This window comes from Oncorhynchus nerka, linkage group LG15, assembly GCF_034236695.1.
Source record: "Oncorhynchus nerka isolate Pitt River linkage group LG15, Oner_Uvic_2.0, whole genome shotgun sequence".
Lineage (NCBI taxonomy): Eukaryota > Metazoa > Chordata > Actinopteri > Salmoniformes > Salmonidae > Oncorhynchus > Oncorhynchus nerka.
This window is the reverse complement of record NC_088410.1, coordinates 13,255,271-13,280,892: the sequence shown is the minus strand read 5'-3', so window position 1 is coordinate 13,280,892 and position 25,622 is coordinate 13,255,271. Positions and strand designations below refer to the sequence as shown.

Genomic DNA, 25,622 nt, shown 5'->3' with positions numbered 1-25,622 from the left:
TGTTAATCCAGCCGCTGTGTCAAATTTCAAAAATGCTTTACAGCGAAAGCATACCATGAGATTATCTGAGGACAGCGCCCCGTGTAAAAAAAAGCATACAATCATTTACCAGCCTAGTCGAGGAGTCACTAAAGTCAGAAATAGCGATACAATTAATCACTTACCTTTGATGATCTTCATATGGTTGCACTCACAGACTCCCAGTTACACTTATAATTAATCCTCAGGATGTTAATTGTATTTATAATCAATAATATTTAAACAGGACAATACCGTTTTCAATAGAAATGAAAAATAACAAAGAGTGCGCCAAATCAGGTCTGCAAACTTCCTCTGTCCTCTGATCACAATGGCTTTTTACACATTGTTTTTCAAAATAAAAGCCTGAAAATATGTCTAAAGACTGTTGACATCTAGTGGAAGCCATTGGAACTGCAATCTGATTCCTAACCCATTGGATTCTCTATTGGTATTGAGTTGAAAAACAGCCACATGAAAACAATTCCACTTCCTGGATGGATTTTTCTCAGGTTTTCGCCTGCCATATCAGTTTAGTTATACTCATAGGCATATTATTTGAACAGTTTTGGAAACTTTAGAGTGTTTTCTATCCAAATATACTAATTATATGCATATCCTAAATTCTGGGCCTGAGTAACAGGCAATTTACTTTGGGCATGCTTTTCACCCAGAGGAGAAAATACTGCCCCCTACCCAAGAGAGGTTAACAGCAGGGAGATAGGTATCCTAAGGGGCGGCAGTAGCCTAGTGGTTAGAGCATTGGGCCAAAAACCGAATGGTTGCTAGATCGAATCCCCGGAGCTGGAAGAAAAATATATATGTTGTTCTGCCTCTGAACAAGGCAGTTAACCCACTGTTCCTTGGGCATCATGGTAAATAACATTTTGTTTTTAATTAACTGACTTGTCCAGTTAAATAAAGGTTCTATAAAAATCTATTAAAAAACAGCCTGATCCAGGTATCTTTAACCTGTATATTACTACAGTGTCACTAACTGTTAAATGCCTCAGCAAGTCTTTAAAAAGGAAATGTACACAATCTGTAATGGCCCTGTGATGCCAGACGCTGTGTGACGAGAAGTAAGTACAGGGAATGAATATTTAATGGATTAACAGACATGAAAAACAGGAACAGCGTCTGAACAGGAGAAACAAAACAACATCAATGCAGACGCGTAAAATGAACTGGAGGGGGTGACAGATATAGGGTAGATAATCAATGACGTGATGGAGTCCAGGTGAGTCCGATGAAACGCTGGGGCGCGTAACGATGGTGAGAGGTGTGAGTAATGATGAGCCGCCTGGCAACCTCGAGCGTCAGAGAGGGGGAGCAGGAGCAGACGTGACAAAACCATTGCTAAACTCATCAGAAAACTTGATATTGGAATTTCCATCAGTTCTGGAAGAAAGAAAATTAACATATACTTAGTTTTCACTATGCTACATCTTAATCAGTCCTAAAAGTCTTCATCTTAATCTAATAATTAGTGCTAAAAAAGTCTTCATCTTATTCAAGCTTATTGCATCTTGGGCAAGAAGTCTTGATAAAACCATGTGTAAACAGAATCATACTTCAGACACTTCAGATGATACAGTGTCCCATTAAGCAGAATAGGCACCTTCTAAAGTAAACAATCCCAAAGTCCCTTTCTTGTAGTCTAATCATTTTGAACCTGTTGCATTGACATGCAGAACCAGTCCACAGATTGGACACACCTACTCATTCAAGGGTTTTTCTTTATTTTGACTATTTTCTACATTGTAAAATAATAGTGAAGACATCAAAACTATGAAATAACACATATGGAAGGAATCATGTCGTAACTAAAAAAGTTTTAAACAAATCAAAATATAATCTATGTTTTAGATTCTTCAAAGTAGCCCCCTTTGCCTTGATGGCAGCTTTGCACACTCTTGGCATTCTCTAAACCAGCTTCACCTCGAATGCTTTTCCAAAAGTCTTGAAGGAGTTCCCACATATGCTGAGCATATGTTGGCTGCTTTTCGTTCACTATGCGGCCCAACTCATCCAAAACCATCTCAATTTGGTTGAGGTTGGGTGATTGTGGAGGCCAGGTCATCGGATGCAGCACTCAGTCACTTTCCTTCTTGGTCAAATAGCCCTTACACAGCCTGGAGGTGTGTTGGGGTCATTGTCCTGTTGAAAAACGAATGATAGTCCCACTAAGTGCAAACCAGATGGGATGGCGGCTCATTGCAGAATGCTGTGGTAGCCATGCTGGTTAAGTGTGCCTTGAATTCTATGTAAATCACAGACCGTGTCACCAGCAAAGCACCCCACAACATTACACCTCCTCCTCCATGCTTCACGGTGGGAACCACAGATGTGGAGATCATCCGTTCACCTACTCTGTGTCTCACGACACGGCGGTTGGAACCAAAAAAAATCAAATTTGGACTCATCAGACCAAAGGACACATTTTCATCGGTTTAATGTCTATTGCTTGTGTTTCTTGGTGCAAGCAAATCTCTTCTTATTATTGGAGTCATTTAGTAGTGGTTTCTTTGCAGTAATTTGACCATGAAGGCCTGATTCATGCAGTCTCCTCTGAACAGTTGATGTTGAGATGTGTCTGTTACTTGAACTCTGTGAAGCATTTCTTTGGGCTGAAATCGCTGAGGCTGGTAAGTATAATACTGATCCTCTGCAGCAGAGGTAACTGGGTTTTCCTTTCCTGTGGCTGTCCTCATGAGAGACAGTTTCATCATAGTGCTTGATGTTTGTTGCGACTGCACTTGATGAAACTTTCAAAGTTCTTGAAATGTTCCACATTGACTGACCTTCACGGCTTAAAGTAATGATGGACAGTCGTTTCTCTTTGCTTATTTGAGCTGTTCTTGCCATAATGTGGACTTGGTCTTTTACCAAATAGGGATATATTCTGTATACCACACCTGCCTCCTCAAATGAACTTTTAACAAAACAAACCTGTTAATTGAAATGCATTCCAGGTGACTATCTCATGAAGCTGTTTGAGAGAATGCCAAGAGTGTGCAAAGCTGTCATCAACGCAAGCGTGGCTAATTATATTATTTCAAATTTGTTTTACACTTTTTTGGTTACTACATGATTCCATATGTGTTATTTGATAGTAGAAAATAGTTAAAATAAAGAAAACCCTTGAATGAGTAGGCATGTCCTAACTATTACTGTCTACTCTTTCTGTCCCAAATGTCCCTTACAGCCTGTTTGAGTTCAGTGAGTTCTGTTCATTTTCACTGGCAGCGTATCTATTTGTCCACAGGAAGCTTATCTATAATATATAATATTCATACATTGTTACATCATCACATCTCTAGTAACTCAGTATAATATTCATACATTGTTACATCATCACATCTCTAGTAACTTAGTATAATATTCATACATTGTTACTTCATCACATATCTAGTAACACATTATACTCTACATACATTGTTCCATCATCACATCTCTAGTAACCCATTATACTCTACATACATTGTTAAATCATCACATCTCTAGTAACACATTATACTCTACATCCATTGTTACATCATCAAATCTCTAGTAACCCATTATACTCTACATACATTGTTACATCATCACATCTCTAGTAACCCATTATACTCTACATACATTGTTACATCATCACATATCTAGTAACTCAGTATAATATTCATACATTGTTACATCATCACGTCTCTAGTAACCCATTATACTCTACATACATTGTTACATCATCACATATCTAGTAACCCATTATACTCTACATACATTGTTACATCATCACATCTCTAGTAACACATTATACTCTACATACATTGTTACATCATCACGTCTCTAGTAACCCATTATACTCTACCTACATTGTTACATCTTCACATCTCTAGTAACACATTATACTCTACATACATTGTTACATCATCACGTCTCTAGTAACCCATTATACTCTACCTACATTGTTACATCATCACATCTCTAGTAACTCAGTATAATATTCATACATTGTTACATCATCACATCTCTAGTAACCCATTATACTCTACATACATTGTTACATCTTCACATCTCTAGTAACATTATACATTTGTTACATCATCACATCTCTAGTAACACATTATACTCTACATACATTGTTACATCATCACATCTCTAGTAACACATTATACTCTACATACATTGTTACATCATCACATCTCTAGTAACACATTATACTCTACATACATTGTTACATCATCACATCTCTAGTAACACATTATACTCTACATACATTGTTACATCATCACGTCTCTAGTAACCCATTATACTCTACCTACATTGTTACATCTTCACATCTCTAGTAACACATTATACTCTACATACATTGTTACATCATCACATCTCTAGTAACACATTATACTCTACATACATTGTTACATCATCACATCTCTAGTAACTCAGTATAATATTCATACATTGTTACATCATCACGTCTCTAGTAACCCATTATACTCTACATACATTGTTACATCATCACATATCTAGTAACCCATTATACTCTACATACATTGTTACATCATCACATCTCTAGTAACTCAGTATAATATTCATACAGTATATTTGGTAATAGTACTCTCTCCTTTCATATCTTCGCATCACGCAGAATCCCTATATAATGTTAAAAACTCAGCTCACAGAACTGGTTGGGACATTAATTCATACACACACCTTTCACACTGAGGCTAGTTCCCTGAAAGCTCTCATTCACTCAGTACAAATAATATCTCTTATTATTCCAAATATGTTAATGTTAATATCCACATTTCAATCTCTTAATATCCAAATGTCAATCATCTTAACCTGTCATTTCAACACTCATATCCACATTCACTTAGTACTATTCCCCAACACACCCAGTAATCACCATGGTTACTCCTTATGCATCTTCAACCATTCTCTTGTCGTTACCTTCTTCTGCGGTTCCTCTACAGTCTCTATAGTCTCTTTAGTATCTTTAGTCCCTCAGTATCGATAGTCTCAATAGTCTATATAGACATAAATGCTTTAGTCTCTGTGGTTGTCATAGTAGCTATTGTCCCTATAGTCTCTGTAGTATCTATTGTCCCTATAGTCTCTGTAGTATCTATTGTCCCTATAGTCTCTGCAGTATATATTGTCCCTATAGTCTCTGCAGTATATATTGTCCCTATAGTCTCTGTAGTATCTATTGTCCCTATAGTCTCTGCAGTATCTATTGTCCCTATAGTCTCTGTAGTCTCTATTGTCCCTATAGTCTCTGCAGTCTCTATTCTCCCTATAGTCTCTGTAGTATCTATTGTCCCTATAGTCTCTGTAGTATCTATTGTCCCTATAGTCTCTGCAGTATCTATTGTCCCTATAGTCTCTGTAGTATCCATTGTCCCTATAGTCTCTGTAGTATCTATTGTCCCTATAGTCTCTGTAGTATCTATTGTCCCTATAGTCTCTGTAGTATCTATTGTCCCTATAGTCTCTGTAGTATCTATTGTCCCTATAGTCTCTGTAGTATATATTGTCCCTATAGTCTCTGTAGTATCTATTGTCACTATAGTCTCTGTAGTATCTATTGTCCCTATAGTCTCTGTAGTAGCTATTGTCCCTATAGTCTCTGCAGTATCTATTGTCCCTATAGTCTCTGTAGTATCTATTGTCCCTATAGTCTCTGTAGTATCTATTGTCCCTATAGTCTCTGTAGTATCTATTGTCCCTATAGTCTCTGTAGTGTCTATTGTCACTAAGGCATCTTCAGTCCCTTTGAATCGATAGTCTCAATAGTCTATATAAACATAAATGCTATAGTCTCCATGGACTCTATAAAATCTCCCCATACATACATATGTACAGTATGTAGTGATGTCTCAAGCTAAAGCAGTCAATCAATCAATCAATTAATCAAGAGAAGTCACACACACACACACACACACAATTATTCCCTCTTGTGGGACTCACCTTCACAGTGTGATTAGAGAATCTGAACCCAGGTTGACACTGGCAGTGGTAGCTCCCAATTGTGTTGAGGCAACTGGCGTTGCTGCCACAAAACTGTGGTTTCTCCAGGCACTCATCGATGTCTGAAGAGAGAAGGAAACATGTTGACATGGCAGTGACTCCACAACCTCTCCTCCAGTGATCCTTTAACCTCTCCTCCAGTGATTCCCTAACCTCTCCTCCAGTGACTCCATAACCTCTCCTCCAGTGATCCTTTAACCTCTCCTCCAGTGATTCCCTAACCTCTCCTCCAGTGACTCCATAACCTCTCCTCCAGTGATCCTTTAACCTCTCCTCCAGTGACTCCATAACCTCTCCTCCAGTGATCCTTTAACCTCTCCTCCAGTGACTCCATAACCTCTCCTCCAGTGATCCTTTAACCTCTCCTCCAGTGACTCCATAACCTCTCCTCCAGTGATCCTTTAACCTCTCCTCCAGTGATCCTTTAACCTCTCCTCCAGTGACCCCATAACCTCTCCTCCAGTGACTCCCTAACCTCTCCTCCAGTGACTCCCTAACCTCTTCTCCAGTGATTCCCTAACCTCTCCTCCAGTGACTCCCTAACCTCTCCTCCAGTGACTCTCCTAACCTCTCCTCCAGTGATTCCCTAACCTCTCCTCCAGTGATTCCCTAACCTCTCCTCCAGTGACTCTCCCTCCAACCCCTCCTCCTCCAGTGATTCCCTAACCTCTCCTCCAGTGATTCCCAACCTCTCCACCCCTAACCTCTCCTCCAGTGATTCCCTAACCTCTCCTCCAGTGATTCCCTAACCTCTCCTCCAGTGATTCCCTAACCTCTCCTCCAGTGATTCCCTAACCTCTCCTCCAGTGATTCCCCAACCTCTCTTCCAGTGATTCCCTAACCTCTCCTCCAGTGATTCCTTAACCTCTCTTCCAGTGATTCCCTAACCCTTCCTCCGGTGATTCCCTAACCTCTCTTCCAGTGATTCCCTAACCTCTCCTCCAGTGATTCCCTAACCTCTCTTCCAGTGATTCCCTAACCTTTCCCCCAGTGACTCCCTAACCTCTCCTCCAGTGATTCCCTAACCTCTCCCCCAGTGACTCCCTAACCTCTCCTCCAGTGATTCCCTAACCTCTCCTCCAGTGATTCCCTAACCTCTCCTCCAGTGATTCCCTAACCTCTGTCTGTGGTTCTAGAGGAGAAGTTGGGGAATCACTGCTCTGCAAATATGGCACAGAACAGAGAAGATAATTCAAAGTAATGTTTTGTTTCCTTGACATGTAAGATTCACACATACAGACACGCACACAAACACGCACACTCACACACACACACACATTATTATATTGCACCAATGGCTGTGTACCGTGTCATCAACTGTGCAGTCAGTGGTTCTCAAACCTCTCCTCTGGGACACCCAAACATTTCACCACTTTGTTTTATTCCTGAACTAACTCACCTGATTCACCTAGTGAAGGGCTTTAAGATTAGTTGACAAGTTGAATCAGGTGAACTAGCTGTGGAATAGCTACAATACATGGAAGGCTTTGTGTCCCGGAGGAGAGTTTTGGAATCCCCTGATTTACGTGGTCACATTCCAGGCTGACTCAATTGTAATTATTACATTGCACCAATGGCTGCGTGCCACGTCATCAACTGTGCAGTCGTATATCAAATTGCTGCTATATCCTGTGACGGGTTACTGATGGGTTAAACATCCATCCAGACATCAAATTGCTGCTATACCTTGTTAACTGATGTGTTATACATGTTTTCCAGGCGTTGTGAGATCTGACAGATGTATTCAAAGGGTGAGGGTCACGGGGTCGAAGGTCAGAGGTTAGAGTTCATGGGTAAGAGGTCAGAGCTAGCGTGGCCTTGGCCAACTCACCTGTACAGGGGGCAGTGTTGTTGCCGTGGTTACTGAGCCCTGACGGACAGGTGCAGGTGTATCGGCCAGGTGTGTTTGTGCACATGCCCAGAGCGCCGCACACCGGGGGAACCCACACACACTCATCCTCATCTGTAGTGGACACACACACACAAGCTAAGCTGAGATCCTCACATCACACACACGCACACACACACACACACACACACACACACACACACACACACACACACACACACACACACACACACACACACACACACAGACATGGATGCACAAATACACACACACTCATCCTTATCTGTAGTGGACACACACACACACACAGAATGATTCTCCCTTGCTGGACTCACCTGTACAGCGTCCAGTGTAAGTAACTCTGAACCCAGGTTGACACTGGCAGTTGTAGCTCCCGATGATGTTGAGGCAAATGGTGTTGTTGCCACAAACATGTGGTTTCTCCAGGCACTCATCGAAGTCTGAAGAGAGAAGGAAATATGGGGTGTGTTCAAAGCGTTTTGCAACAAAAACACTTTTCTATTGGACAACATCCTGAACAGAGGAAATCAGGAGATAGGAGCCAAAGCAATGTTTAATACCCTTGACATGTAGCATTCACACACACACACACACACACACACACACACACACACACACACACACACACACACACACACACACACACACACACACACACACACACACACACACACACACACACACACACACACACACACACACACACACAGAGACATTGAATACTCACCCTTACATTCCCCAGTGAGAGGAGTAAAGTAGACATTCATTGTGGATATGAACCCAGGTAGACAGTGACAGTAGAAGCTCCCCGGTGTGTTGGAACATTCAGCTTTACTTCCACAGGGTGGGGTACTGTCCCACTCTTTACACTCATCTATATCATCACATTCACAATCATCACACAGTCTCCCTTTGGCTGTGAAGCCCGGGTCGCAATCTATGGCCTCTAGGTTCCCCAGAAGAGTGAAATGAAGACCTGTGAGGAGACAGAGAGAGACAGAGAGAGACAGAGAGAGACAGAGAGACAGAGAGACAGAGAGAGACAGAGAGACAGAGAGACAGAGAGAGACAGATAGAGACAGAGAGAGACAGAGAGAGAGACAGAGAGAGACAGAGAGAGTTATTCAACCAGTTTCCTGAAAAGTGCTGTGTCACCACAGCAGTCTGGACCTCGTTGGGATGCAATTGTTATTATTATTTTTTTTTTACAATTTGTTCATCCCAAATGACACTCTGTTCCAGAGGCTAGTGCATTATAGGCACATGGGTATAATCACTACGAAAATACTTATTCTCCACATTGAAACTTTAGCTAGGTTACTAAAATGAAGTATAGTAGAGAAGACACAGAGATATTATAGCTAGGTTACTAAACTGATGTATAGTAGAGAAGACAGAGATATTATAGCTAGGTTACTAAACTGAAGTATAGTAGAGAAGACAGAGATATTATAGCTAGGTTACTAAACTGAAGTATAGTAGAGAAGACAGAGATATTATAACTAGGTTACTAAACTGAAGTATAGTAGAGAAGACAGAGATATTATAACTAGGTTACTAAACTGAAGTATAGTAGAGAAGACAGAGATATTATAACTAGGTTACTAAACTGAAGTATAGTAGAGAAGACAGAGATATTATAGGTTACTAAACTGGTTACTAAACTGAAAACTGTATAGTAGAGAAGACAGAGATATTATAACTAAACTGGTTACTAAAAACTGAAGTATAGTAGAGAAGACAGAGATATTATAACTAGGTTACTAAACTGAAGTATAGTAGAGAAGACAGAGATATTATAACTAGGTTACTAAACTGAAGTATAGTAGAGAAGACAGAGATATTATAACTAGGTTACTAAACTGAAGTATAGTAGAGAAGACAGAGATATTATAGCTAGGTTACTAAACTGAAGTATAGTAGAGAAGACAGAGATATTATAACTAGGTTACTAAACTGAAGTATAGTAGAGAAGACAGAGATATTATAGCTAGGTTACTAAACTGAAGTATAGTAGAGAAGACAGAGATATTATAACTAGGTTACTAAACTGAAGTATAGTAGAGAAGACAGAGATATTATAACTAGGTTACTAAACTGAAGTATAGTAGAGAAGACAGAGATTTTATAGCTAGGGTACTAAACTGAAGTATAGTAGAGAAGACAGAGATATTTTAACTAGGTTAGTAATCTATCCAAGCAAGGAATAAGGCCTTTAAGAAATGTAAGAACTCTCAAGAGCAGCATGATTTTGTCCTATATAAACGTCACAGAAATGAAGCACAGAGCAGGATGGATGAAGCACAGAGCAGGATGGATGAAGCACAGAGCAGGATGGATGAAGCACAGAGCAGGATGGATGAAGCACAGAGCAGGATGGATGAAGCACAGAGCAGGATGGATGAAGCTAAGAGGGGTTCCTTTGCTGAGAAAATAATTGAAAACAAAAATGACCCTAAAAATCTTTGGAAATCATTTAACCTCTTAGTACTCTCGCTCTATACTGCCCCTGTTGGAGAAAGTGCGTACCCATAGTAAACTGAAAATATTTTTCCCCAAAATTGCTAATATATGCATATAAAAATTATTATTGAATAGAAAACACTCTAACGTTTCTAAAACCGTTTAAATTATGTCTGTATGTAAAGCAGAACTCCCAGGACAGCCTTTCTCCCAAAGTCTCTCTTGTCATGAGAAAAGTTGGGTCAACTTTGACGTCATGGCCCCCACCCTTTCCAGGCAGCCACCGCTCCAAGGAGAGTCTCTATCTGTTCAGCGCAATGCCTGCTTTCAAATGGCGCGTTCACTGTGAGGCGCGAAATTGCTCGTGTCCCTCTGAAAATCATGCACTCTATTGCGCGCGGCCGATTTGGAGAACATCTTTTTCCAAGATCCAGCATTTGAAGCCGGTTTGTCTGTTAGCGCTGTCCTTTGTTCTACATGCTAAAAACATCATAAAGCTCGATTTTGCACATCGTTTGACCAGTTTAATCGACATATAATATGTAAATTGGAAGTTTTAATGCGCAAGAGTGCTGGACCAGAAGTCATTTTTGATGCATTTCAGCTGAAGCAGTTAGCATATGCTAATACAGGGACACGCAACGTGAAACCAAACGATTTATTGGGTAAGTATGACTCCTTCTACGTCTTCTGATGGAAGAACATCAAAGGTAAGGGAATATTTATGTGGTTATTTTGGGTTTCTGTGGACTCCAAACGTACTGCTAATATCTGAGCGCCGACTCCTAGTATAGCCAAGTGAACGATGTCTTTAACGTTAAAAATAAATGTAATACAGCGGTTGCATTAAGAAGAAGTGTATCTTTGTAAATATATGTAGAACATGTATATTTAGTCATGTTTATTGCTTGTTATCTGACGTTATCTGTCGGAGCTATCATCATTTCTCCTGACATTTGAGTAGCATGTTTTTTTTTTAAATGTCGTCAACCGAGATTTATGGATAAAATAGCATATTATTGAAAAAAAATTAAATGTACTGTGTAACATGTAATATTACTGTCATCTGATGAAGATTTTCAAAAGGTTAGTGAATTATTTATTTTTTAATCCTACTTTTAAATTTTATTTTTTTCTGGGACAAAATGGCCGCCGCTTGCCTTTTGTTTCGGTGGGGATCTAATATAAATATGTGCTATGTTTTCGCCGTAAAACATTTTAGAAATCTGACTTGCTGGGTAGATTAACAAGATGTTTATCTTTCATTTTAGCTATTGGACTTGTTAATGTGTGAAGGTTAAATATTTGTAGGAATATTTTTTCGCATTGTGCGTTATGCTAATGAGCTTGAGCCGTAGTCACGATCCCGGATCCAGGAGAGGGGGCTCTATTAAGGAACTAGGCTGTAGTAGTACTACCAAAACAAACTAAACAGTGTTGGACTGAACATCAAGTGGGAGATGGTATATGAAAAAGCAGAGGTTGCCAAAGAATTCAAATATTTTTTGACTTCTGTTGCCAGCAAGCTGGTTAGCAAGCTGCCCACCAGTTCTGGTTTGAATGGATGCAACCAAGTCAAGAAGTATTATGTAGAGTTAGTGGTTCAGCCAAACTATTTTTCTTTTGCAAAGGCAGCAACAGCCAACATAGTCAGTATGCTGGCAGAGCTTAAATGCCACAGAGCCACAGGCCTGGATATTATTCCTGCAAGGTTTCTAAAAGATTCTGCTGAGCAAATTGGCCCTTGTATTACGAATATTGTTAACTTCTTCGATATAGGGGGCGCTCTTTAAATTTTTGGATGAAAAACGTTCCCGTTTTAATCAAGATATTTTGTCACGAAAAGATGCTCGACTATGCATATAATTGACAGCTTTGGAAAGAAAACACTATGACGTTTCCAAAACTGCAAAGATATTGTCTGTGAGTGCCACAGGACTGATGTTACAGAATAAAAACAGATAAAAATACAATCAGGAAGTGTCGCATTTTTTTAAACCGCCTCATGGCAATGACTCCTTATATGGCTGTGGAGGAGCTAGGAGTCAGCTTACCTTTTCCACGTTTTTCCCAAGGTGTCTGCAGCATTGTGACGTATTTGTAGGCATATCATTGGAAGATTGACCATAAGAGACTACATATACCAGGTGGTCGTTTGGTGTCCTCCGTCGCAATTATTGCGTAATCTCCAGCTGCAGTATTTTTCAGTTTTCTTCTGATGAGAAGCCAGCTGCCACCACTGATAGATTATCGAATAGATATGTGAAAACACCTTGAAGATTGATTCTAAACAACGTTTGCCATGTTTCTGTCGATATTGTGGAGCTAATTTGGAAAAACGTTCGGCGTTGTAAGTCACTGCATTTTCGTTTTTTTTTCTTAGCCAAACGTGATGAACAAAACAGAGCTATTTCTCTTACACAAATAATATTTTTGGAAAAAATGAACATTTGCTATCTAACTGAGAGTCTCGTCATTGAAAACATCCGAAGTTCTTCAAAGGTAAATGCTTTTATTTGAATGCTTTTCTTGTTTTTGTGAAAATGTTGCCTGCTGAATGCTAGGCTTAATGCTATGCTAGGCTATCAATACTCTTACACAAATGCTTGTGTAGCTTTGGTTAACCTGTTAGTACTCTAGGGGCAGTATTTCATTTTTGGATAAAAAGACGTGCCCGTTTTAAGCGCAATATTTTTTCACGAAAAGATGCTCGAATATGCTTGGAATTGATAGCTTTGGAAAGAAGACAGTCTTACGTTTCCAGAAATGCAAAGATTTTCACTGTGAGTCCCTTAGAACAAATGCTTCGGGCAAAACCAAGATGTATGACCGACCAGGAAATGCACAGGATTTCTGAGGCTACGTTTTCCATGATCGCCTTATATGGCTGTGAATGCGACAGGAATGAACGGACTCTTTCTCTTGTTTCCCCAAGGTCTCTGCAGCATTGTGACGTATTTGTAGGCATATCATTGGAAGATTGACCATAAGAGACTACAATTGCCAGGTGTCCCTCTTGGTGTCTGCGTGGCAATCAGTGCGCAAAAATCAACTCCCAGTATTTTTCCAGTCACTTCTCAGAACAAACCAGGCTACAAGGACGGTGCTTTCAATGGAGAGAAATATGACAAACCACCTTCAGGATTGATTCAAACAACGTTTTCCATGTTTCAGTCAATATTATGGAGTTAATTCGGAAAAAAGTTCGACATGTAGGTGACTGAATTTTCTGTTAGTTTCGGTAGCCAAATGCATAGTAACAAAAGGGAACGATGTGTCCTACACAAGAATCTTTCAGGAAAAACTGGACATCTGCTATGTAACTGAGAGTCTCCTCATTGAAACATCTGAAGTTCTTCAAAGGTAAATTATTTCATTTGATTCCTTGGCTGGTTTTTGTGAATATGTTGCGTGCTAAATGCTAACGCTAATGCTAAGCTAGCTATCACCACTCTTACACAAATTAGTGATTTTCTCTGGTTCTAAAGCATATTTTGAAAATCTGAGACGACAGGATTGTTAAGAAAAGGATAAGCTTGAGAACAGGCATAATTATTTCGTTTCATTTGCGATTTTTAAAAATCGCTAACGTTGCGTTATGGTAATGAGCTTGAGGCTGTAGTAACGATACCGCATGCGGGATGGGGCGTACTATCAGGTTAAAGCATATTTTGAAAATCTGAGATGACAGTGTTGTTAACAAAAGGCTAAGCTTGTGTTTCAATATATTTATTTAATTTCATTTGCGATTTTCATGAATAGAAAACGCTGCGTTATGGTAATGAGCCAGATACAGGATTGCTCGATGCTAGAGGTTAATCTATCTCTTGAACAAGGCACCTTTCCCGGTGACATGAAACAAGCTAAAGTTTTACCATACCTTAAGGGAACATTTTGACATTTGCTGTATGGTTAGTGAGAAAGTCCATATTGCAAATGTACGGTCCCTTACTAGACGTCCGAAAACGTTTGTAAAATTCGCGGACTGCGTCGGGCCAAGCAGCAGGGCCGGACCTACCGGGAAGTCATCAAATGAACTTTGTCGGACATTCGGTTTCCGTTTGATAAAATAATCAAATTTTGGTCATTTTTCCACTGTCCCGGAAAATCCCACAAGAGGGCATAAGCAATCATATTGCAATTGGACAAAACATCACGAATCACGACGGGGCCTTATCTCGAAAACGGAAAATATTTTGAAGCCGAAACTCGGTGAGCGTAGGTTTGGCATAATGGGCAGTTGGCCCCGAACAAGATGGCGTCTAGGCCTCAACGGTTTTTGAGTTATGGCCATTTCTCTGGGATTAAAGGTCCAAAATGAAAATAGAGAAATTATTTTTCCACTTCACGTCAAAGTCAAGGAGCCTCCGGTGTCAATAAAAAAAGAACCAGCCATTTATCTATCGTCATTTAAGAGAAATCGTACAATGACAGATTGGTGATGTTCAAAGATAGGTGTTTTTTTCAACAGTTACAGATCCAGTTGCAGGGTGTTCATACGAATCTTTTTAAAGTGTGCTGCGGAGCTCTGTGAGATTTCTGTGATTTTCTATGATTTTCTGAAATGACACACACTCACTAAACCCTCCGTAAATAACTCAGTTCTTAACGTAAAGACTTAAACTCAGGATTCTGTAAAGGCATACCCCAATCAGGATATGAGTTTATTTATAGCTTCCTGTGCCAACCGGAAGAGCCTTAAATGGTGTCACAGTGGCAGTTTCCAAGGGTTAAAAAGGTCAGATCTTTTCAAAACTTCATATGTGTGATTAGGCAACCCCCATAAACTGTAAGTCAGTCATTTCTCCCAACAGATGTCAAAGAAAAGCTCTCACACACACACACAGCAAGGATGGAGTGACAAAGTGCGGTGCTTAAAAACACAGAGAGCAGGCAATGGCATTACCATAATCCCTAGGCCGTGCCGAATTCAGCGAGATATCCCGCTTGACCGTAGCTCGCTCGGTCTAAGCGCAGCGACCATTAGAAAAGTAGGCCCAAAATGAAGCCTGCCCTACAACGTCATTTGCTTTTGGGTGACAGCGGTTCGTTAGGTTTAGAAGGACAATTCAACCACAGGAATGTTCCTAAGGTCCTCCCGATCTGTGCAAGCCTAACCTTGACCATGTGGCATTAACCCTTAATAGGTAAAAGAAGGTGTTTACTTCAAAGAGTTTGCATTGACTTCTCTCCCCATAGGAATACATTGCCTGCACCCCTAAATTCAACCTGAAGTCTATATGGGTTATGGATGCCGTATGAACCTGTCTTCGGTAACAGTCCATCAGGCTACTATGAGGTCTACCTGTGTTGATTCTAAGCTTCCTGGCCCAACCGGAAGTGGTTAAAATCGCCCTAAAAGTGTATATCCATACCCTGCCTGCAGTTTGATAGACATAGTGCATTCAACCCTGTGTAAATCAGTCAGTTCTTAACGTAAGGACTTAAAACTCAGGATTCTGTAAAAGCATACCCCAATGAGGATATGTGTTGACTTATAGCTTCCTGTGCCAACCGGAAATGCCATAATTGGTGTCTCAGGGGCTGTTCCGAGGGGTTAAAAAAGTCAGATCTTTCCAAAACTTCATATATGTGATTAGGCAACCCCCATGAACTGTAAATCAGTAATTTTCCCATGAAATTTCAAAGGAAAACTAAATCACACACACACACAGCTTGGAAGGAGGGACGTATTGGGGTGCGTAGAGACATACACTGCCTGCATTAGTTAACCTTGTTGGAACTTTTAAAGAACCGTCAGACCTAGAGTTCCGAAACTTTAGAATCCTGTTCTAGACCTCAGGTCGATAGGGCGTGGTGAGTTACGTGGCTCTAGAAGGTTCTCGGACCGAGAAACAGCCTCGTACATTTGCAATGACTTCAATTCATTTTTGCATCACGAAAATGACGACATTTAGAAATGTCCCAGAGTCACAAGACTAGGTGCATTGTGACCGTCTCGGCCCATATAGACGGACCCCAACGTTTCTGTCCGATAGCTCATTCAAGGACCCCGTAGCAAGTCATGGAAAAAAGTGGATTTTCAGCACCAATTAGGGTTTGCTCGGACTCCAAATGACCTATCGAGCCGAAACTTGGGATTCGGGGTCGCCTCAGCTAGGCCTACACATAACATCAGAATTGGACCCGCAGCTAGAACGTAACTACGTGTTTTATGTTTTTTTTAATGGTTTGAACCGAAGGTGAATTTTGGACCAGCTCTGAAGTATGTGATAGTTAGCTACTAAACGAGTTGGAAAAAGTGGGTTTGGTGTCAGTTTGTATCAGTTTGGTGTCAGAATGATATCTAATTGACTAATGGATGGTGACTTGCTGGTGACTCTTGTCCATTTGCAATATGTTTAAATAGTGAGGGACCATCACCAAAGTGACATTCTGAAATCAACCCTAACGAGCGATTGAGATGAACCAGAATCACTGCCCAGCCATCCCGAGTTCATCGGGCCAGTCAATTTCGCATTCCTGCAGGATTTTTATAGCATGACAAATTCGTGATGGTAAATGCCCATTGAACCATATTGCAAATGCACAGTGACTTAGCAAAAGTGAGAAAAAGGAACAACTATCACTGCCCGGCCATCCTGTGTTCCCATAGCAGGCATTAATATCAGAATGACCGCTAAATGCATTTTACAACCATATTTTTATTTTTGGGTTACCAGGTGCCTATTTTAAACAGTCCATAAAGCACTCAGGACGGCCCCCATGGATAGAGGGCCGTAGTAGGGTACTCCCATAGCGGGCATGGACAATAGGAGTCCCGGTAAATGCATTTACAACCATAGTTTTATTTTTGGGTTACCAGTTGCACAACAATGCACGTGCATTTGCAATATGATTCTATAGTGAAAAAACATCACCAAATGGACATGATGAAATCAACACAACGAGTGATGGAAAGGAACAACTATCACTGCCCGGCCATCCTGTGTTCCCATAGCGGGCATTAATATCAGAATGACCGGTAAATGCATTTTACAACCACATTTTTATTTTTGGGTTACCAGGTGCCTATTTTAAACAGTCCATAAAGCACTCAGGACAGCCCCCATGGATAGAGGACTGTAGTAGGGTACTCCCATAGCGGGCATGGACAATAGGAGTCCCGGTAAATGCATTTACAACCATATTTTTATTTTTGGGTTACCAGGTGCCTTTTTTCAATCACCAGTTGCACAACAATGCGTATCCATCAGAATATTTTAAACTGTCCATAAAGCACTCAGGACAGCCTCCATGGATAGAGGGCCGTAGTAGGGCGCTCACATAGCGGGCATGGACAATAGGAGTACCGGTAAATGCATTTACAACCATATTTTTATTTTTGGGTTACCAGGTGCCTATTTTCAATCACCAGTTGCACAACAATGCACGTGCATTTGCAATATGATTCTATAGTGAAAAAACATCACCAAATGGACATGATGAAATCAACACAATGAGTGATGGAAAGGAACAACTATCACTGCCCGGCCATCCTGTGTTCATCAGGCCAGTCAATTTTGCATTTCTGCAGGATTTTTGAGCATGTCAAATTTCTTATGGCATTTGGCCCCAAAAAAAGTGACTTTTGACCTCCTATGAAATCATATTGCAAATGGACAAATCATGTTCCTTATGCACAAGTAAAAAGAAAATTATGATAATAACATTTTACAAAAGTATATTCATACAGTTCTTACACATGATGAATTGACATAACATCGAAACAATTTCGAAAAACGGTCCAGAAAGCACTTTTTTACGGGGTGATAAGTTTTTGACAAAAAAATAATTTTTTCAAAATGTTGGATGTTGACTTGGGTTACATTTCCACTATGAAAAACCAAGGTGGAGCGCACTCGCCACCTGTTGGATTTTTGAAGTGTTACAACTGGCATTTGCCATATGGCATTTGCAATAAATTTTGCATGAATCAACGCCGAATTGGGTGGTATTGGAAACCGTGTATATGGTTTGTCCAATGCCAATGACTTCCCATTCATTGTTGTCTATTTCAGGGGGGTATTCCCTTACTCTGTATAAGAAAGGGATAAAGTCTGACCCTGGGCCTGTATCTATCCTCTGTATAAGAAGGGGATAAAGTCTGACCCTGGGCCTGTATCTATCCTCTGTATATGAAGGGGATAAAGTCTGACCCTGGGCCTGTATCTATCCTTTGTATAAGAAGGGGATAAAGTTTGACCCTGGGCCTGTATGTATCCTCTGTGTAACATCAAAGATCCTGGAGAGAATTGTACATGAGCAAATGCATCAATATGTTAACAAACAGGGTCTAATGTATGATTTTCAGTCGGCTTTTAGAAAAACATACTCCACTGATTCATGTCTATTATACTTGACTGACTTCATCAGGAAAGAGATTGATGAGGGAAATCTGTGTGGAATGGTACTGCTTGACCTACAGAAGGCCTTTGATACAGTTAACCACTGTCTCCTAATCTCCAAACTGGAGGTACTGTGGTTGAGCAGTATCCCTCTAGGCTGGGTAAAGTTCTATTCATCAGGAAGGGAGCAAGTAGAAGTGGTTAATGGTTCACTGTCTCAGGCAAAACCAATGAGTTGTGGCGATCCGCAGGGGAGTGTGCTTGGGCCTCTGCTGTTTTTATTGTATATTAATGATATGAAAGATGCTTGTTCTTGACGTATTTTCTTTATGCGGATGACTACACTTCTGGTGTCTCACAAAAGTAAAACTATGTTAGAGAGCATACTTAGCACAGAGCTTAATAACATTAGCAAATGGCTTGGAGATAACAAGCTATCTCTGCACTTAGGGAAAACTGAAGCAATACTTTTTGGATCCAGACCTAAATTGTGTAGGTTGTCTGAAATCAGAGTGGAGTTATGGGGTGAGGTGCTGACTACTAAAACCTCTGTTAGCTACTTGGGATGTATCTTTGATGGAAGCTTGGGAGGTGTGAGCATGGCCAATAAGGTGCTAGGGAAGGTTAATGCCAGGACTAAGTTTTTGGCTAGAAAGTCCAAGCTGCTTGATAAGGACTCCATGAAAGTGCTAGCTACTGCCCTCATTCAATGCCATTTTGAATATGCTTGTACTTCCTGGTTTGGGGTCTTATCTAAACGTATGAAGGGGAAGCTCCAGATGGCCCAGGATAAGCTGATCAGGGTAGTATTGAAGGTGAGTCCATGTACTCACATAGGTAGGAGCTGCTTTCAGGAACTAAACTGGCTGCCTGTTGAGGCTAGGGTGTCCCAGATTAGACTAGGTTTGGTTTACAGGCGTATTTATGGTTCTGCTCCCAGATATCTAAGTGATTACTTTCCTCGTGTTAGGGATGCACACAATCACAGCACATCAACACATCAGGTGTTGCTGATGTGTGCTTATACAGGTTCAGGAGTAACGCTGGAGCCTCAGAATGGAATGAGTTGCCTCTGCCTATAAAAACAATGTCCTCTCTGGGCAGCTTTAAACATAAAGTAAAAATGTGTTTGATGTCCTCTGTGCCCATATGAATAACCCCTATGATGTAACTGGAATGATGAGAGAGATGTTCTTCTTCTCTGTTTTTGAAGAGATAGATGTTCTTCTTCTATGTTTTAGTTGTATTATTTCACTGCCATACTGTGTTCGATCTTGTCCAGCCATCTTGTCTCAAGAGGACCACAATGGAAATAAGTCCCAGACTTTTTTGTGTGTTATCCTCGACGATTTTATTCATGTGCATGTATGGCTTTTAAGTTTTATGTGTGTTTGTTTTTTAAAATGGTCAAATTAATAAACTAAACTAAAAACTGAAGTATAGGAGAGACGACAGAGATATTATAGCTAGGGTACTAAACGTAAAGGGGAATAACACTCAAAAACTGATGATATATGTTTCATTATGTTTTGCATGTCAGCAGTAAAGTTGTCAATATAATGGACTTTTATGAAGAAAATTGTCTCCATCCACATAATCATGATAATGTACAGTTGAAGTCGGAAGTTTACATACACCTTAACCAAGTACAATTAAACTCAGTTTTTCACAATTCCTAACATTTAATCCTAGTAAAAATTCCTTGTTTTAGGTCAGTTAGGATCACCACTTTATTTTAAGAATGTGAAAATGTCAGAATAATAGTAGAGAGAATGATATATTTCAGCTTTTATTTCTTTCATCACATTCCCAGTGGGTCAGAAGTTTACATACACTAAATTAGTATTTGGTAGCATTGCCTTTAAATTGTTTAATTTGGGTCAAATGTTTTGGGTAGCCTTCCACAAGCTTCCCACCATAAGGTGGGTGAATTTTGGCCCATTCTTCCTGACAGAGCTGGTGTAACTGAGTCAGGTTTGTAGGCCTCCTTGCTCGCACACACTTTTTCAGTTCTGCCCACACATTTTCTATAGGATTGAGGTCAGGGCTTTGTGATGGCCACTCCAATACCTTGACTTTGTTGTCCGTAGACCATTTTGCCACAACTTTGGAAGCATGCTTGGGATCATTGTCCATTTGGAAGATACATTTGCAACCAAGCTTTAACTTCCTGACTGACGTCTTGAGATGTTGCTTCAATATATCTACATAATATTCCTACCTCATGATGCCATCTATTTTGTGAAGTGCACCAGTCCCTCTTGCAGCAAAGCACCCCCAAAACATGATGCTGCCACCCGTGCTTCACGGTTGGGATGGTGTTCTTCAGGTTTACAAGCTCCCCCTTTTTCCTCCAAACATAACTATGGTCGTTATGGCCAAACAGTTATATTTCTGTTTCATCAGACCAGAGGACATTTCTCCAAAAAGTACAATCTTTGTCCCCATGTGCAGTTGCAAACCGTAGTCTGGCTTTTTTACAGCGGTTTTGGAGCAGTGGCTTCTTCCTTGCTGAGCAGCCTTTCAGGTTATGTCGATACAGGACTAATTTTACTGTGGATATGGATACTTTTGTACCCGTTTCCTCCAGCATCTTCACAAGGTCCTTTGCTGTTGTTAAGGGATTGATTTGCACTTTTTGCACCAAAGTACGTTTATCTCTAGGAGACAGAACGCGTCTCCTTCCTGAGCGGTATGACGGCTGTGTGGTCCCATGGTGTTTATACTTGCGTACTATTGTTTGCACAGATGAACGTGTTACCTTCAGACATTTGGAAATTGCTCCCAAGGATGAACCAGACTTGTGGAGGTCTACAATTTGTTTTCTGAGGTCTTGGCTGATTTATTTTCATTTTCTCATGATGTCAAGCAATGAGGCACTGAGTTTGAAGGTAAGCCTTGAATTACATCCACAGGTACACCTCCAATTGACTCAAAGTACGTCAATTAGCCTATCAGAAGTTTCTAAAGCCATGACATCATTTTCTGGAATTTTCCAAGCTGTTTAAAGGCCCAGTTAACTTAGTGTATGTAAATATCTGACCCACTGGAATTGTGATACGGTGAATTAAAAGTGAAATAATCTGTCGGTAAACAATTGTTGGAAAAATAACTTGTGTCATAAAGTAGATGTTCTAACCAACTTGCCAAAACTATAGCTTGTTAACAATACATTTATGGAGTGGTTGAAAAATGAGTTTAAATGACTCCAACATAACTGTATGTAAACTTCTGACTTCAACTGTATACATATCACTGAACACAGATTGAGTCCATGATACTTATTATGTGACTTGTTAAACCTCTTTGGTATCAGTGGGACAGTAGCGTCCCACCTCGACAGCAGCAAGTGAAATTGCAGGGCGCCAAATTCAAAACAACAGAAATCCCATTGTCACGTTCGTCGTATTGATGAGACCAGGGCACATGATATGAATACATACTTCCTTTAATAAAGAAAGAACACTAGACAACTAACAAAATAACAAAAACGACCGTGAAGCTATATAAACCGAGTGCTGACAGGCAACTACACCTAGACAATAACCCACAAAACCAAAATGGAAGATGGCAACCTAAATAGGATCCCCAATCAGAGACAATGATAAACAGCTGCCTCTGACTGGCAACCAATTCAGACCACCAAAGACCTACATTTACCTAGATATACCAAAATCCCATAGATATACAAAAACACACATACCACCCTCGTCACAACCTGACCTAACCAAAATAATAAAGAAAACAAAGATAACTAAGGTCAGGGAGTGACAGTACCTCCCCCCCCAAAGGTGCGGACTCCCGGCCGCAAACCTAAACCTATATGGGAGGGTCTCGGTGGGAATCTAACTTTGGTGGCGGCTCTGGTTCTGGACGCTGCCCCACTTCTTTACACTGAGTAGCACTGACCCGTGGATCATCGTCGGAGGCTCTGGACTGCGGATCTTCGCCGTAGGCCCTGGGCTGGGGACCCTCCTGGCGTGACCCCGGGCTAGGGACCGTCGCTGGAGACCCTGGGCTGGGGCCCTTCGTTGGAGGCCCCGGACTGTGGCCCATCGGCCGGTCGTTGGAGGTTCCGGACTGTGGCCCGTCGTTGGAGGTTCCGGTCTGTGAACTGTCGCCGGACGCTCTGGACTGGGTACTGTCGCCGGACGCTCTGGACTGGGTACTGTCGCCGGAAGCTCTGGACTGGGTACTATCGCCAGACGATCTGGACTGCCAAGGCGCACTGAAGGCCTGGTGCGTGGTGCCGGCACTGGTGGTACCGGGCTGGGGACACGCACCTCAGGGCAAGTGCGAGGAGCAGGAACAGGGCGTACTAGACTGCCGAGACGCACTCTAGGCCTGGTGCGTGGTGTCGGTACTGGTGGTACCGGGCTGGTGACACACACCTCAGGGTGAGTGTGGGGAGCAGGCACAGGACATACTGGACTGTGGAGGCGCACTGGAGGTCTGTAGTGTAGAGCTGACACAACCCATCCTGGCTGGATTTTATTTTTGCCCTGCAAATGCAGGGTGCTGGCACAGGACGCACTGGGCTGTGCAGACTCACCAGAGACACAGTATGCAGAGCCGGCGCAGGATATCCTGGTCCAAGGAGGTATGCTGGAGACCCGGAGTGCTGAGAAGGCACCCTCCTTCCTGGCTGGATGCCCATTCTGGATGCCCAGACACTGTGTGTTTCACCTCATAACACGGTGCCTGAACAGTAACACGCTCCCCACAGTAAGCACGAGGAGTAGGCTCAGGTCTCCAACCTGACTCATGCAATCTCTTCGTGTGCCCCCCAAAAAATGTCTCATCATAAACATGGATGAAAAATACAAGTGTTATACATAGGATTAAAGATAAACTTCTCCTTAATGCAACAGCTGTGTCAGATTTCAAAAAGGCTTTACGGCGAAAGCACACCACACGATTGTGTTAGGTCAGCGCCTAGCCACAGAAAACCATACAGCCATTTTCCAACCAAGGAGCGGTGTCACAAAAGTCAGAAATAGCGTTAGAATTAATCATTTACCTTTGATGATCTTCATTTTTTGGCACTCCCATGTCTCCATGTTGGACAATAAATGTTTGTTTTGTTCGATAATGTCCCTCTTTATGTCCAAAAACCTCTGTTTTGTTGGTGCGTTTAGTTCAGTATTCCAAAGGCACAATGCGCGATCTCAACATCCAGATAAAAAGTCAAAAAAGTACACTAAAAGTTCATAGAAACATGTCAAACGATGTTTAAAATCAATCCTCAATTTGTTTTTGTCATTCTGTCCACTCATTGAAAGTGCTGTATCTTCCTCATTTTTCAGAGTAAAATTCTGAAACTAAAGACTGGCCTCATGAAGAGGAAGCCACAGAAATCGCGAACTGGGTCCTAAGTCTTTGTATGGTGGATAGGCTTTCAATGGAAAAAACAGGCTTTCAAAATAATAGTACTTCCTGGTTGGATTTTCCTCAGGTTTTTGCCTGCCATATCAGTTCTGTTATACTCACAGACATTATTTTAACAGTTTCGAGAACTTCAGAGTGTTTTCTATCCAAATCCACTAATAATATGCATATCCTGGCTTCTGGGCCTGAGTAGCAGGCAGTTTAATTTGGGCATGCTTTTCATCCAAAATTCCGAATGCTGCCCACTACTTTGGTGATGTTAAGCACATTCATAGTCCTGGACTTATATAGGCTTGACATAACAAAAGGGTTGAGTACTTATTGACTCAAGACATTTCAGCTTTTCATTTTTATTCATTTAGAAAATGTTCTACAAACTAAATTTCACTTTGACATGATGGGGTATTGTTTGTAGATAAGTAACACAAAATCTATATGAATCTTAATTTCAGGCTGAAACACAACAAAATGTGGAAAAAGTCAAGGGTTGTGACTACGTTGTGAAGCCTCTGTATGTCTTTACAAAAAGCAAAAAGCTATATTTATCGTCCAACTACGTTTCCTGTGAAGTGTGTGAGTGTCTGTGTTCTTGCGTGCGTGCGTGTGTGTGTGTGTGTGTGTGTGTGTGTGTGTGTGTGTGTGTGTGTGTGTGTGTGTGTGTGTTTATCATATATACCATCAGTGTGTGTGAGGCCTGATGTCTAACTGAAAGACGCAATAACACACACACGCACAAACTCCACAGGAAATGAAGTTTGTAGATGACAAATTCAGTTTTTTGTAAAGACACACAGAGCCTTCAGTATTCACAACCCTTTACTTTTTCCACATCTTGTTGTGTTACAGCCTGAATTTAAAATGGATTCAAACTAAAACTGTCAACATAAACACACGTATTCAAGTTACAAAGATATAGAACGTTAGACTCACCCAGAACAAGTAGAAGAGTTCTGGACCCCATCTTAAAGACAGACTGGTATTATATCCACACCAGACAACTAGTAGGATCCTAATAAAACTAGTCCCACAAGAAGAATCAGTCTGAGATTAAATCTCAGATTGAAGAAATTCCCAGTTTAATAACAAGTATTTTATTCAATATGTTCCACGATGATAAAATTAACAATGGAAAAATAAATAAATAACCCCCTCTCTTTTGGTGAGACAACTTTCCGTGAGAGCCACAGACAACCACTATTTTTCTCTCCACTCCCTCTTTCTGTCAGAGCCTCCTACCTCTCTTTTTCAACTTATCTCTCTCCTCCCTCTCTCTCTTACTCTCACACGGAGAGAGAGAGAGAGAGAGAGAGAGAGAGAGAGAGAGAGGAATTAACAAAAAAACAGAGCAAACTAGAATGCTATTTGGCCCTACACAGAGAGTAACACAGAGAGTACACAGCGGCAGAATACCTGACCACTGTGACTGACCCAAAATTAAGGAAAGCTTTGACTATGTACAGACTCAGTGACCATAGCCTTGCTATTGAGAAAGGCGCCGTAGGCAGACATGGCTCTCAAGAGAA

The 25,622-nt window shown here is 41.0% G+C and overlaps 1 protein-coding gene across 1 annotated transcript; it reads right to left on the bottom strand.

Moving 5' to 3' along the window:
- Positions 1 to 1,105: 1,105 nt before the first annotated feature.
- On the bottom strand, positions 1,106 to 25,323 carry LOC115124898 (adhesion G protein-coupled receptor E2-like). Its single transcript, XM_065001031.1, has 6 exons — positions 25,030 to 25,323; positions 8,628 to 8,876; positions 8,215 to 8,340; positions 7,862 to 7,993; positions 5,971 to 6,092; positions 1,106 to 1,419 (listed from the first exon to the last, which is right to left on the bottom strand). The coding sequence occupies exons 1-6, from the start codon at positions 25,058 to 25,060 to the stop codon at positions 1,414 to 1,416; spliced, it is 666 nt and encodes a 221-aa protein (XP_064857103.1). The 5' UTR covers positions 25,061 to 25,323; the 3' UTR covers positions 1,106 to 1,413.
- Positions 25,324 to 25,622: the final 299 nt, after the last annotated feature.